Raw genomic sequence first — 15,419 nt, 5'->3', positions numbered from 1 at the left:
ATGTATAAACTTGCTTACACCAGCACCTTTTCTCCCAACCTCTTCAGTGAGAAAATTCTACACATTTTTAATACTGTTAGATTTTTTTGGTCACTGTCTGCATTCCATCCTTGACTCCTCTGACCTCCTAAATACTTATATTTTATTTTATTTTATTTTATTTTATTTTATTTTATTTTATTTTATTTTATTTTATTTTGCTTTTTGAGGAACATTTAATAACAAGGTAGGTAACATACTTGTCTAACATGGTACTTTTAGATCATGGAAGCTAAAGCAAAACATCCTGTTCATTGGGTGAAAACAGCCTGCTTAATGGTGTACACTGCAGTGAAATTTTAAAAAAATACTGTAATTATAATTTCTGAACTTCAAAATTTGAGTGTCAGTGTTCTCTTTTTTGTATGGGAAAGGAAAATGCTTTTGAAAATCATTTGAAGCTTGGACGAAAATTCCATGGCTATATTCTTAGGATCACTCTGTAGTCTTCATGATACAGATGACACAAGGGAAGCTTCAATTCAACCTTTTAGAGAAGACATTCCAGCTTGCATGATCTCATCAACCAGGAGAATGTTGGTGGCAATCACAGTGCAGGAGTGAAGAAGCTGTTTCTTTACACAATAGTTATCCCGTATGCCTACTTCATCAGCTACCATTGGCTCACCTGTGTTCAAGTCCACACCTACAAGTTGACCTGATTCTGAATGTTCTGCTTGAACTTTAACTAGTGTTTCTTGAAGGTCAAAACCAGAATTCTGAGCAAGAACCTTGGGAACAATGAGCAATGCATCAGCAAATGCTTGCACTCCAAGCTGGGCCCTGCCCTTTACATTGGGCTTATATTTAATCAAGGCTTCTGCCATTGCCACTTCCACTGCACCAGCACCTGGAACTACACAACCATCATCAATAGCATTTTTAACAGCCCTCAAGCCATCTCTTATTGCATCTTGATTTGAGTGAGTGTGTGCTTATTTGGTCCTTTGACCAATAATGTGACAGAGTGAGGGTTGTTACATTTCTCAATAAAGGTGAATTTCTCTTCTCCCAATGTATATTCATAGACAAGTCCTGCATGTCCCAAACAATCAGGATTTAGGTCATCAAAAGAATTTAGAGCTACTCCACCACAAGTAAGAGTCAGCCTTTCCATATTTCTCCTTTTAGCCCTCGCAGAGCTACTATGCCTTCTTTTGCAAGAGCATCTAAGGAAAAGGGGTCAATTCCCTTTTGATTAATAACCACGAATCCTTTATCTGAATCACCACAGACTTTCTTTTTCAGTTCTATTATTTTTTTAACTCTATCATCAATGAATTTTCTTTCAGCTTTTACAAGCTTCTCTCTCTTCTGCACTCTTGTAAAAAAAAGCCAGAATTCACTTGTTTTTTCATATTCTAATGACACATTGCATGTGAGGATGTATGCATCTTCTACTCTTTTTTTCATATCAGGATGCCGCGCCCCATGGTCTAAAACAAGACCTCTGATTAAGCTTGTATCAGTTTCAGATTTATGTTTCATCTCCATAATCTCAACCATGAAGAGGTCAATAGGTTCATCTTGTTTTTTGATAGCCAAAATGGAATCCACCACAGCCTCTGTTAAGACATCAGCAAGTTCAGCATGCACTTTAGTACATAGAGATGTTCTGGCCACATCTATAAGTGTTTCTCTGTCCATTTCTTTGCTTACTTTGACTTGTTCCAAAAACTGAAGTGCCTTTTCCTTTGCAGCTTCAAATCCTTCTGTTATTATTCTGGGATGAAGACCTTCAGAAATGTAGAGATCCGCCTGTTTCAGTAGTTCTCTAATGATTAGGACATTGGAAGTGGTACCATCACCAGTTATGTCATCCTGGGCTGTTGCTACTTTGGCTATTAAGGAGGCTGTTGGGTGTTGAATTTGCATTTCATGAAGCAGCACATTGCCATCTTTAGTAAGCTTGATGTCTCCAGCACCAGAAACAAGCATCTTCATGGTGTCTTTAGGCCCCAAGTTGGTCCTCAGCATGTCCTGCAGTCCCCGGGCCACACTGATGTTGACCGCCAGTGCCTCCTGGGCTCTGGCTACCTCAGCCTTAGGGTTCAGGGTCTTCACGGCCGCCATAGCTAACCACCACAGGAAGAGGAGGAGACCCGGCGTGCGGAGTGCCTAAAGCCGGCTCAGTGTGGCCTCTAAATACTTATATTCTAAATGTCAATTAATCTTATCTAAGAAGCACCCTCACAGAAACATTCAGAATAATGTGTGACCAAGTATCTGGTCACCATGTCTGAGCCATGTTGACACAAAAAAAATAAGCATCACACTTTCAACTTCTAGTTGGGTGTTTTGTTTTGTTTTTAGTGTTTTTGTCATGAATGGGTTTGAATTTCATCAAATTCTTTTATTGTAGGTATTAGCATGATCATATGTTTTTTACCCCAAAGCTGAGATTGTGTTTTTTGCTAGAAATGTAGATGTCCTTATACAATCCTGTTATTGACTTGCTCTCCAAATCTGGTTGATTTATGGAAGGTCTAGATCTACTTCTTTGACTGTAGAATTAAAGATTACATTTAGATGAGCTAAAGGGTCTCTTTCAGACCCAGAAATATGACCCCATTTCTACGCATAACAAAACTTGAAATTAAAGGTTGCTTTATGTTTCATAAAGGTCATGGTCTTTGTATTATCTTATCCTCCAGACCACTCCCTGTGGTTGAGTAAAACAGGCATTTTCACTAATGATAGATGGAGTCACTGCAATTTGTAACAGTGATTTATGCTAAGATCATACTGTTTCTACATGGTGTTGGCAGGATTCCAAGTCAAGATCTTTGGGCCAGCATGCCAAATATTTTCATTTTTTATAAGAGCCCAGGTTTATTGCATTAATAAATAAAGTGAACTCTCCTAACAAACTCATCCAAAGACATCCCCACCCTTGCTTTTAAAACTTGTTCCATACATGGAAGTCAAATTGTAAGAAAAGTTTCCTGCAGCTTGGACTTATTAAAAACAATGGGATTTGCTCCTAAGCCTACCTGTTCATTCTCTCTTTCTTGTGCTGTATTTACTAAAGTTCAGTTCTCTACTGCAGATGTAAATCATACAATTACATTTTTATTTAATTTTTAAAACACAACTTGGCCTAATCAGCAAAAGTCTAACTGTTGTGCAGTCCAAATTCCAAAATTAGTGTTAGAAGGATATAATTAAATATCCAGGGAGAGAAGGGAGAGCTTCTGGCACTTCCTTTCCCTTGTGGGAAGGAAGGACCCATGACTCGAATCATATGACAATAACCATCATCATAAAACAGTTACCATTATGAAGTGCTGTGTGTTATGAATTCTAAAAAAAAATACTTAATGCATTCCTTATCACACTAAACCTTTGAAGTAACGATTAATATTATTCTCAGTATGCAGATGAGGAATCTGAAGTTTAGAGAAGTTGAATTGTTGGCTAGATGATGTACAGACACTAACTGGGAGAAGCAGGATTCCAGAAAGGTCTGCCACATTAAAAACTTCCTGCTCTTAGTATAAACATTGCATTGCTCTACTCTCTGAACAATATGCAACATCAGAACGATAATGAATAATTTCTTAGAACCAGTTCATACTTAACTTCATGTACCATGTTGGACATAGAATGCTAAAATAGGGAAAACCAAACAAAACAACAACAACAAAAGAAATAAACAAACATGGGCTTTAGAATCAGAAAAAAATACAATCTTACCTCCTAGAAAGTGACACTGGCAAGAAAAGATAATCCAAAGGACTATTCTTTCAGGGTAGAATAACCAGAACTCTCAAAGCTGTCTACCCTTTGGTGTATGCACTAATTTTCTATTGCTCATATAATAAGCTACAACATAGTTATGGCTGAAAATAGCACACTTTCATTATCTTATAGTTCTGTATGTTAGATGTCTGTTACAGATCTCTGTGTGTTAAAATCAAGAAATCACAGGGTTGGTTCCTTTCTGGAGCCTCTAGAAGAGAATCTGCCTTTTGTACATTCCTTCTCTTGTGGACCCAAACCTCCATATTCAAAGCTACCAATGTTGCCTCTCTTTGAACATTTTTCCACAGTCACACCTTCTTTAGACCACAGCTGAGGAAGGTTCTGTGATTTTAAAAATCTATGTAATTATATTAGACCCTAACAGATCACCTTGGATATTCTCCCCACGTCAAGGTCCTTAATTTAATCATACCTGCACAGTGCTTTTTGCCTTTTAGCAGGACATATTCACACCTTCCAGCATTAGGATTATGGACGTCATTGGGGGGTCATTATTCTGCCTCCCTCCGTGTACAAAGCTTGGAGCCTGGGGAACAGTGAGCTTGAGATCAAGCACAAGACTAGATGATAAACACAGAAAACACTGTGAACACCAACCTCAGAGTAAGATAATTTGCTAAACATTAAAGAGATGTGTTTTCAATTCAGTCCACCTCTCTCATCTTAGAACTGTAAAAATACTCCCCTTACCTAAAGCTTGATGAAATCTTTTTTCCCTCCTATTATTCCCTGTGAGGCACCAACAATGTTAGAAGCTGGAACAGTGAGGCACAAAGACACCATGGGCCCTATCTTTCCAGATTCTTCCAGTTCTACCTTTAGGCTGTGAAGACAGGGTGTCCTGGAGGGATAAATATCTGTGTCAACTGATCTTGCTTGGGAATACATGGCCTTTCAGAGTTTGGAGGGAGCAAGATTCTAAGGACAATTCTATCTGGTTCAGATCAATAATAAGCATCATATTCTTCAAAGAACACCTTTTCCAGTATTCACCCCTGCATTCCATATATATAAATTCCATATATATAAATTCCGCCATAGGAAAAAAGGAGAGAGGGTTGTCACCAGAAATTGCTAATAGGATAGACTTGAATCCTACTTCTTTTAACCTGTGTTTAAACATAACAACAACAACAACAACAACAACAACAACAACAACAAAAATACCCAAAGAATTCACATAGTAAACACTAATATCTAGTTCAGAAAGTCCTCTGAGAGAATCTAAAATACCAGACACCCTTAAAAATATGCAAACACATTCTCTCCAAGCCACACTCTCCATTCAAAAAAATGAATTGCTAACTTTTACATTTAGGGGATTTGTGTGTAAAATACGAATGAACCCATTCAATTTATCATCCTCGAATAAACCTGTCATAGTGTCACAGGAGTAGGGAATAGCCAATTGCTAATATCAAAAGCTGTAAAAACGGTCCAACTTAGGGTTCCTAGGGAGTGACCCATTTTTGCAGCAGAGTGAAAGTAGGTAGCACAAATTATGCTAGAACAATATCAGTGAAATGTTGAATTTGAAAATCCTACTTGGACAAATGAAAGAAACCCATGAAAGCATGTTAACTGAAATATCTTAACATTGCCAGCATAATCACACGCCATAGGTTAGGAACCAGATACATTCCCCACTGCCCCCATCATAATATTCTTCCAATTTAGGTGGGTTAATGTCATTGTTAAGCACCTATAAAAGAGGTCAAGGATGAGAGTTTACTTAACATGACAGGAAAATTATGTTCCATCAAGACAGACGATTCTCAAAATTCTGGTCAGTTTTAAGAAGTTGGTAAAGTATTGGTTTACATCTCGGAACACAGCATACTAAAGGAAAAATTAGTACCACTACACTTAGTCAGAAAAATCTAGGTTGTACCAGGGCAAGAAATATGAAAACCTCAGTGGTTCACACAACCAAAATCTCTTTCAATGTCTGCTGTGGGTCTAGGTGACTTTCCAGGGCAAGTCTCTTCCATGTGGTCCTCAGAATTCCAGGCTTATCACATCTCCATTGTGTATGAGGCTTTCACTTTTCCTGTGATAGAAAGGACTCTGAACGGGAACTCTCTTGCACTATTGGTGGTAATGAAAACTGGTGCAGCCGATCTGGAAAACAGTGTGGAGGTTCCTCAAAAAATTAAAAATAGATCTACCTTATGACCCAGCAACATCACTGCTAGGAGTTTACCCAAGGGATACAGGAGTGCTGGTGCCTAGGGGCACATGTACTCCAATGTTTATAGCAGCACTTTCAACAGTAGCCAAATTATGGAAAGAGTCTAAATGTCCATCAACTGATGAATGGATGAAGAAATTGTGGTTTATATACACAATGTAATACTACGTGGCAATGAGAAAGAATGAAATATGGCCTTTTGTAGCAACATGGATGGAACTGGAGAGTGTTATGCTAAGTGAAATAAGCCATACAGAGAAAAAGATACCATATGTTTCCACTCTTATGTGGATCCTGAGAAACTTAACAGAAGACCATGGGGGAGGGGAAGGGAAAAAAAATGGTTAGAGAGGGAGGGAACCAAAACATAAGAAACTCCTAAAAACTGAGAACAAACTGAGGATTTATGGGGGGTGGGAGGGTGGGGTGGGTGGGTAATGGGTATTGAGGAGGGCACCTGTTGGGATGAGCACTGGGTGTTGTATGGAAACCAATTTGACAATAAATTTCATATTAAAAAAAAAAGAAAGGACTCTGGAGAAATACCTATTGGCATATACATAATACAAAATTCCCAGCCCATTTTGTAGAACAAGGTGCAGCAATGCAGCTGGGGGATGTGGTTTCAGTATAGTAGATCTGAAACCATTGGTGAGAACCAGTATTTTTGTCTACCATACACAGGTAGGTAAAACACCTGGAGGTTGTGAAGACCATGGCATATATATGTGACTATCTATAATGAAGAACACAATATTAGGATGTGGTTGGCATTCTATAGGATAGGTACTAAAAGTTGAAACATGATTCACAAATTTTCACTACTGTAGATGTCATTCTTTTATGCACAGTTTAAGTCTAATTCTGGCGAGATGATGTAGGAGAAATGGAGCTGTAACAACTTTGCTTATCTGTACATTGGTAAGGAAACACTGAGCCACTTAGTAGTTATATGTAACATTGATTATGATCACTTCTGTCTCAAAGATGTTAGATGTACTGAGTATCCATGTGACAAGAATCTGTATTTCATATATGTTGTTTCTTCTTCCTTGTATTGGACGTGGTTTAATATCTTTCCTTGGTTAATTTACTTGCTAATGATAAATTCCTTCAGTCATACATTTGAACTGCCTTCTTTCAGGATTAGAGCTACATAGAGATGTATTATTTTATTTTCCAGTTATTTTATTTTTATTTTTTGTTCATTTGTGTGTGTGTGTGTGTGAGAGAGAGAGAGAGAGAGAGAGAGATTGCACATGTATCAGTGGGGAGGGTAAGAAAGCGAGGGAAACACTGAATCCGAAGCAAGCTTCAGGCTCTGAGCTGTCAGCACAGAGCCTAACACGAGGCTCAAAGTCATGAACTGCGAGATCCTGACCTGAACTGAAGTCCAGTGCTCAACTGACTAAGCCACCAGGTATCCCTCCAGTTATTTTAAATGTGGGATTCACTTGTATCATTTTAAAACATGTCCAACTATTCATCCTGGCTATGAAGGAGAACATGGTATAACTCTTTGAAGTTGTAAGGAAATGACAGTGAGTGCCCAAATCTTTCAATGAGCCACATGATATTATTAAGTTTTCCTATAATTTTGCAGGCCGGTCTGGTCTCTGCACTAAATGTAACTGAGACCATTTACCATGTCTGTAACAGTGAATGGGTGTGGGAAACAGAAATGACACATTCCCTCACAATTATTTAATAAAACATTGTAACAACTTTCCTTCCTCGTTCCTATCATTCCTTTTTTCTCTTTCCTCAACAAATAATTATTTAAACATTTACTGTGTACAAATTAACTGTACTACGTACAATGGAGTTTAAGACAGATTTTATATGGTCTCTAATGTAAAGGAACTTAAATAAGATCTTGTTTCCACAGGGATAGTCTACTATCCACTCCAAAGCCCTTTTGTGATGTCATAGATAGCCCTAATATTTCTTCAAGGCCATATTCCCTGGCAATAATAAAAGAACAAGTATGTTTCCATGGGGCTAGTTTTGCTTTGGCAGTTCAAAACGTAGGGTTTGCAAAAGTCTCTGATTTCTGGACCTGTGTTTTTGCAAAAAAAATCCATGGTGCCTATCATAGTCCCTGAGCATTTTGAAATAATATGCTTTACTTTGCAAGGATAGAAATAGCTCCACCTGTGGACCACCTCTAGGCATTCGTCATTCTTTGGCCCCCTGAACACTTCAAGCAACTTTGGCTTTTGGTTCATACACCATAGAAGAACTTACTCACTTGAAATAAAAAGTGATTAACAACATAAATGTTCAATAAACACCCTGTAGTCATCACTCGGCAAAGAACATGTTCAGCCCACTTTCCCTGTGCTTTCCTCATTTGGAAAGACTGACGTACTGTGAAAGTCTAGTCAATAGTTGTTAGCATTTCTGAAAGCCAAGCGAGTGAATTAGAGATACAAAGAATTCTTTGGCAGACTTTCAAAGTCCCTGATCCACTAAATAACAGTTTCCTATAGCAAGACACTGTTTAAGAATCGTGTCATTTTTTCCCTTCTAGAGCTTTCTTGAGCTATGCTTTTTTTTTTTTTTAAGAACTTAAGCATTTATTAAACCTGAAACCGGTGTTATTGCACATGTGGGATTAGTCATGCCAAGCACAGGACAGCTGTATGATGAAATATGACAACTTCAGAAGCTTGACAAGAAATGCAAAATGAAAGATCCTTTGTAAACTATTTTTAGAGGAAAAAGAAAAAAGAGGTGTTTACAAACATTGAACAAGTGTGAATGTGTTTTCATCGTTTTCTTGACACAGAGTCTTTAAACTTGTAAAGGTAACTAGAGTATATGACTCACTGCTGGGTACAGATAGCTGGTTTGCATTTTGACCCTCTAATAAGAGGCACTGTGATCTATAGTTCATTAACAGTCCACTTAATATGGCACTTAGTACAGCCATGACACGGAAGCCACGTAAGGTGCTCTTATGAAGCTGCCATGAATGCTTTATGATTATTGGTTTGTATGCCAAACCTTAAGATGAATTCAATAAGGACTAATCAGTATTTTTCAGATATATGGGGATGAGGGAAGTAGGTTTGGTGTCAGTATGTCTGAAGCAGAATCTGGGAGCTTGTGTTCAAAACAAGCTCCTATGTAATGCTGATGCTGTTGGTCCATAGGTCATATTTGAGTAGCAAGGGACTAGATCTTATTTGAGAAAAGCTATACAAAGACAGAAAAACTCCCTGAAATAGACAGACAGACTGTCTGGTGAATAAGCTCCTCCGAATGAGACTTGTTAAGTAAAGAAGCATAGATTTAAAAAAGTGAGTTATTGCAGCTAACCTCACTCGTGTCCATCCATGCCTTGTCTACTACTCAGTGAACACTGGACCATAAACCACAAGGACTCAGGTCCCATTGCCAAACTACACTGTGTAACTGATGCATCACAGAAATTCTGAAGCAATTAAACATTTTGCTTATTTACATCATCATCTTCTGATTCTCTGTTTGCTAGGAACTTTTTAAATTGTAACTTACCTTCTCATGTAGGATTATTTAAAAGGAGAGAATGAAGCTAATGGACTGAGTAAGCTGAGAATTTCTCACTGAAAATAACAGATTTACAACAGGAAGAGAATCTGCTGATCTAAGAATGCCGGATACTCCAATATTTCTGACTGTAAATTTTTATTGAAAATTAACAAAATGGAATTTTGGTCAGTCTCATAGTCTTGGTTGATGTGTAATTGTGTGAAATGGATTAACTCTAGAGTACTAACTAAGCAGTTTTCAGTCTGAAAAGCTCATGATTGATCCTAGACCGAAATGACTATAAAGTTGATCTGGGAGAAATAATTTTAGAACAGACAAGGGTGAGGTAAAGAGATTTGCCTTATCAGATACTAAAATTTATTATTAGGATTTAATAAGTAAATATTTCAGTATCTATGTCCCTATATGCAACATAGCTCAACGGCAAAAGACAAAATGTAAAAAAAAAAAAAAAAAATCCATAAAATACAGCATTTTAAATTTTTTTTTTTCTTTAAAAAATTTTTTTTTTCAACGTTTATTTATTTTTGGGACAGAGAGAGACAGAGCATGAACGGGGGAGGGGCAGAGAGAGAGGGAGACACAGAATCGGAAACAGGCTCCAGACTCCGAGCCATCAGCCCAGAGCCTGACGCGGGGCTCGAACTCACGGACCGCGAGATCGTGACCTGGCTGAAGTCGGACGCTTAACCGACTGCGCCACCCAGGCGCCCCAAAATACAGCATTTTAAACCAGATAGAGAAAGAACGAATGAGCATAATGATGTGGGACAATTGGCAAATCATTTAGAAAGAAACAAGCTTAAATCCTTATCCCACACTGTCTTCTCAAATGAATACTCTGTGGGTTAAACAAGAAAATCATGAAAGTAATAGAAGTACAGGTAAACACTTTAATTATATTTATTAGTAGGAAGGTCTTTCTAAGGATGGCATCAAGGGTAAAACCATCAAGAATGAGATTAAGAGAAATAACTCCTTTAAAATTAAAGGGCTTACATGGTAACGCTTTTACCCATGTCTCTGCTATAATCAAATTATGATTCAACTGATAAATATAAATGCAATAAAGTGCATCAGTAATAACTCTATAAAGAGCTTTTATAAATCAACTAGAAAAAGAGAATCAACCAGTACGAAGATGACCTAGGCACTAGAATAAGCAATTATCAAAGGAAAGGTTAAAAAAAACCAAAAATAAAACAGGTAAATGAACAAAAATACTTGAAATGGTCAGTAAACACATTAAAATGCATTCGTTCCCAGATGTCAAGATTATTGTCAGTTGGTTTGTGATAAAAATAACTATCAAATATTGTAAAAACATGCATAAGTGTTTATGCAGTAGCTTCACTTTTAGCATGCGTTCAAGGATGTTGGCTGAAATGTTAGTAATGGGTGAATTTGAAAAACAAAATAAAAAAAGAATAAAAACATAATTCATAAATAATTAAATTGTAGCCTTTCATATATAATAAAGGTATCATTATAAGGGTATAGATTTATAGATAGACAGATAGATAGATAGATAGATAGATATGAGAATATGCTCCTCTTATATTTTAGGTGAAAAAGACAGGGTCTACATTAGCATGCATTGTTAGACCGCATATACCATTTATACATTTATTTTGGATGAAACTTTTTTATGTTTAATTGATTTTCTACATTCCACTATTGTGGATATCGTGGAATCAGGGGGCATCTGATTGAAGGGAAGAAGGAAAAGAAGAGAACATCTTTACTTCTTCACACTTAAAACGTGACATCCTAGGGCCTTTCTGCATACTCTCTTATGTAGCCTTCATTGTTCTACACCTCTTCTTTAAGATGCAAGGTTGCATTCATAGGACAGAAGAAAAATCTTTCCCTGTAGTCTTCCACAAGTTTGTTAGGTCATTATTTACAGAAAATTCAGGTAGTCTAACAATGGTGCATTTCTAAATTATTTTAGAAACATCTATTGGTAATATAAATGCATGGTATATCATTCAAAACAGAAAAAGGACAAAAATAAGTATCATGATATATATATCAAGATAAAGGAATCACAAAGTCAATGCTTTAATGAATTTTGGATGTCCTTTTCAAAAGCTTGTGTTAATTTTTTTCTATATTTATAGAAATTATTTATTCTTATAAGTTACTTATAATTTGGATCATGTTCATTTACCACTTAAAACCGTTATTTGTATATGTACAGGTAGGACAAAAATCCTAGAAAAATATACAGAATATTCACAGAAATTTCAGTAGCCTGTAGGATTAAAGATAATTTTTACTTTCATATTTTAGGTATTTTCAGATGTTTATAATAAACAGAAAATAGCTTTAAAATGTAAAGCAGTAAGGCTATTTCCACATTAAAAAAATAGGATGTAATAACAGATCTTTGGAGGGCTTTTCCTCATAAGTAACACCCACGTATCACTGAAATGGGGCTGAAAGTATATTTATTGAGAAACTTTAAAAGCAGGTCATGAGGCCTGGCAATTTCAGCACAAAAGTTTAATGGGACACCCAAAATTATTTGGTCCCAGATATACTGGGACATCTCACCACTATTTCAGATACAAGAAATAGCATCAGAGCCTGATGAGGAGTGAAAAGCAATGAATACCTGGTATAATCTTACCAATACTTGGTATAATCCTAGTCCTCCCCTTTCATTCTTACACCCTTTTCTCATCTATTTTTCCAAATCTATTAGATGTATCATATTGTAAGTGTAAGTGTATGTTTCTACTCTAAGTAGACAGAGATTATTTGAATTTTCAATGTAAAGATTCCATTGGTGTTATCAGCTTAAGAAGACAGATATGACTTGTGAATGAGGGAAACAATGAAAATCTTTGTGGTAGAATATGACTTTCTAGAGAATCCAAGGATAATTTCAATAGACAGTAGGCAAAATGGCACTCCAGCCAGGAACAATAAAGTTACTAAAGATAGGAGGGAGAATGCATGGCTTCTACATGGATTAGAGAAAAGTAGTTTCATCGCTAGACTGTGGGCTATGAAATTTGAGAGGAAAAATTAGAAAGGAGTCCATCTTAGAAAATCTTAATTGGAAGGCCATTTATTTGAAGGTTACAAGAAACAACTGAACTTTTGAGAATGTCTGCAGAAGTGATCACAGTCATAAGCCAGTGTGTGAAAGAGCATGGATTGGACTGGAGAAATGAACATTTATAGACAGGACAGCCACTCAGGAAATTACTGTGTTAATAAAGATGAAATTGTGGCTAGAGATGAGAATGCATTCTAGAGTTAAAGCAGATGTAGAACCAGAACAATGAAAGACGATTAGAAATGGCAGGCAACAGTCAGAGCCCTCTTAATAATGAATATTTAGAGGGGCGCCTGGGTGGCTCAGTCAGTTAAGCGTCCGACTTCAGCTCAGGTCACGATCTCGCGGTCTATGAGTTTGAGCCCCGCGTCAGGCTGTGGCTGATGGCTCAGAGCCTGGACCCTGCTTCCGATTCTGTGTCTCTCTCTCTCTCCCCCATTCATGCCCTGTCTCTCTCTGTCTCAAAAATAAATAAACGTTAAAAACATTTTTTTAAAAATAATGAATATTTAGAAAGATAATGGAAACGGAAACTTTGGGGGAAGTTCACCACAGGGGAAAAAGTTTATATTTGCTGAGTTACCGATGTACTGATGCGTCCCAGAAGTGGCATCAGTTTTAGGGTGGGGTGGGCTATGGAGAGGATGATGGGCATATAAATATATTGTGGCTGTCTTCAGCAAACAGGCATGAGAAAATGTATAGATGTAGTAAAATTGGTAGACAGCTCTGAGCAAAAAGACCAAAGGTTCCATGTTGGAAGGTGAGCACATTAAAGAGGTTTGAGGAGGCAAATTGTGATAGAAGAGGTTTTGGCCTGTTTGGCTCACTGTTATATTCCCAATGCCTAAAATTGCGCTTGAGGTGTAGAATGCCTCGATAAATGTTATTAAATGAATTAATGTATAAAGGAGGTGGTTTCACGACAAAGATGTTTGTGAACAGTGTGGAACACTGCCTAGAAAGAAAAGAAAATGAGGTCTTCTGTATTTAGGAGGTCAACACTGATCTCTGAAAAACCAAATTCAGAAGAAATGAGAAAAGACAGAAAAGAGACCCTTTAATAAATCATCCTTTTGGTTCCACTCTCATATCTGAGTAGGTATTCTATCTTTCAAACCAAAAATTTTCTGTCTATAATATTCAAGATCTGAGATACGCATAACAGTATTTTGTTTTCTTTTTTTTTTGCAGGAGGCTTTTACCCTTGGAGCTTTATGCTTTACTGAAAAACAAAAACAAAAAACCAAAACCAACTGTGAATTAATTAAATCCAAGTAGCAGCACAATGTCAGTTCAACATGCAATTCAAAATACTAATTCAGTCCTTGGATAAAGTGGGCTTTGTCCTAAATGCTTAAACATTGATTTTGTAAGGAACAATAAATAGCCACCATGAGTGATACAGTTAATTATTTTCAGTTAGTTTCCCAAGCATTATATTGTGAGTCTCCTGTGTGTGTATATATGTGTGTGTGTACATGGATGGTGATGTTGTATATGTCACAGCTTTTTGTCTATGCGCCAAATGATTGAGGAATTCAGAGATCAGTGCAACTTATCTCTTTATTTATTTCTTTTTTAATTAAAAAATTTTTTTGAACGTTTATTTATTTTTGAGACAGAGAGAGACAGAGCATGAACGGGGTAGGGTCAGAGAGAGAGGGAGACACAGAATCCGAAACAGGCTCCAGGCTCCGAGCGGTCAGCACAGAGCCTGACACAGGATTCGAACTCACAGACCGCGAGATCATGACCTGAGCCGAAGTCGGATGCTTAACCGACTGAGTCACCCAGGTGCCCTGCAACTTATCTCTTTAAATAGAAGAGAAATTCATGAGGGAAGTGCTTAGATTTGGAGGGAAGGTAATTGCATTCTAGTTTGAGAGATTTTATGTGTACCACTTCGGAGCGTGCTTTGCTTTTGTTGTTTACTCACACATTTTGGTTAGCATCATTGCATTAAAGTGCAACCTTTGAGTTCACCAGAGAAAAGTAACAAAAGCTTAGCATTAAGAAAAACATCAATTTACTCTGCAGGTACCAGCAGACTGTTTACTTCATACCTTAAAATGAATGGTTATACAATACTTATTTTAAAGCATATTTTATTACAAGACCATAGGATAGATTTTGTTAGATTGGACACTTCGGCTGTGCAAAAGAGATGAAAAATATGTGTAAATTTCACAGAAATTCACTCACAGTTACAGGATGTGTTTGGTAGACAACTTACTGCAATTATGCAACTTTGAAAAGGAGCAGGAAACTGTGGTAGAGGAGAAAAAAGCTCTTGAATCAGACCTGTGATCAGTTTGCTTCTCTGTCTCTTACCCATTGTGCACCCACAGGCAAGCCACATAATCTCTCTGATTTCTGTTTGCCCATCTATGTAAAAGCCAATATGGCAGAGTCGCAATGTTAAGAGTCCTGTAAAATATGGGTGTTTGGAAAGATAATGGAGATAAAAATTTAGGAAGAAGCTTATGGGGAACAGCTGCTAAATTCAAAATAGATTTATTTTGACTTATTTATTTTGACTATTTATTTATTTTGACTATTTATTTTGACTTACAGAGGTATTGATGTATTCACGCAGAGGCATCATTTTGGGAGTAGAGACTATGGAGACTGTAAGGTTTAACACAAAGCTACAATAAAAGTTTATTCAGCACATACCACAATATATACAAGTATTGTGCTGAGTTTTTCATTTACTTTATAATTAGTGTATAAGGGAAGAAATGATTACAATCCAATTTACTTGTGAGAAATCTGAGGTTGTAAGATCCTGACACACGCAAGGTCATGCAAATA

General features: G+C 37.0%; 1 protein-coding gene across 1 annotated transcript; it reads right to left on the bottom strand.

Annotated features, from left to right (window-relative positions):
- Positions 1-214: 214 nt before the first annotated feature.
- On the bottom strand, positions 215-2,127 carry LOC125148908 (T-complex protein 1 subunit zeta-like). Its single transcript, XM_047827369.1, is given in 3 exon segments — positions 215-955; positions 958-1,176; positions 1,179-2,127. Coding segments are annotated over 3 exon segments (1,587 nt in total). The 5' UTR covers positions 2,113-2,127; the 3' UTR covers positions 215-521.
- Positions 2,128-15,419: the final 13,292 nt, after the last annotated feature.

The sequence above is a fragment of the Prionailurus viverrinus genome, chromosome A2, assembly GCF_022837055.1.
Source record: "Prionailurus viverrinus isolate Anna chromosome A2, UM_Priviv_1.0, whole genome shotgun sequence".
In the NCBI taxonomy this organism is placed as follows: Eukaryota; Metazoa; Chordata; class Mammalia; order Carnivora; family Felidae; genus Prionailurus; species Prionailurus viverrinus.
The sequence above is the reverse complement of the archived record's forward strand: the minus strand, read 5'-3'. Positions and strand labels throughout refer to the sequence as shown.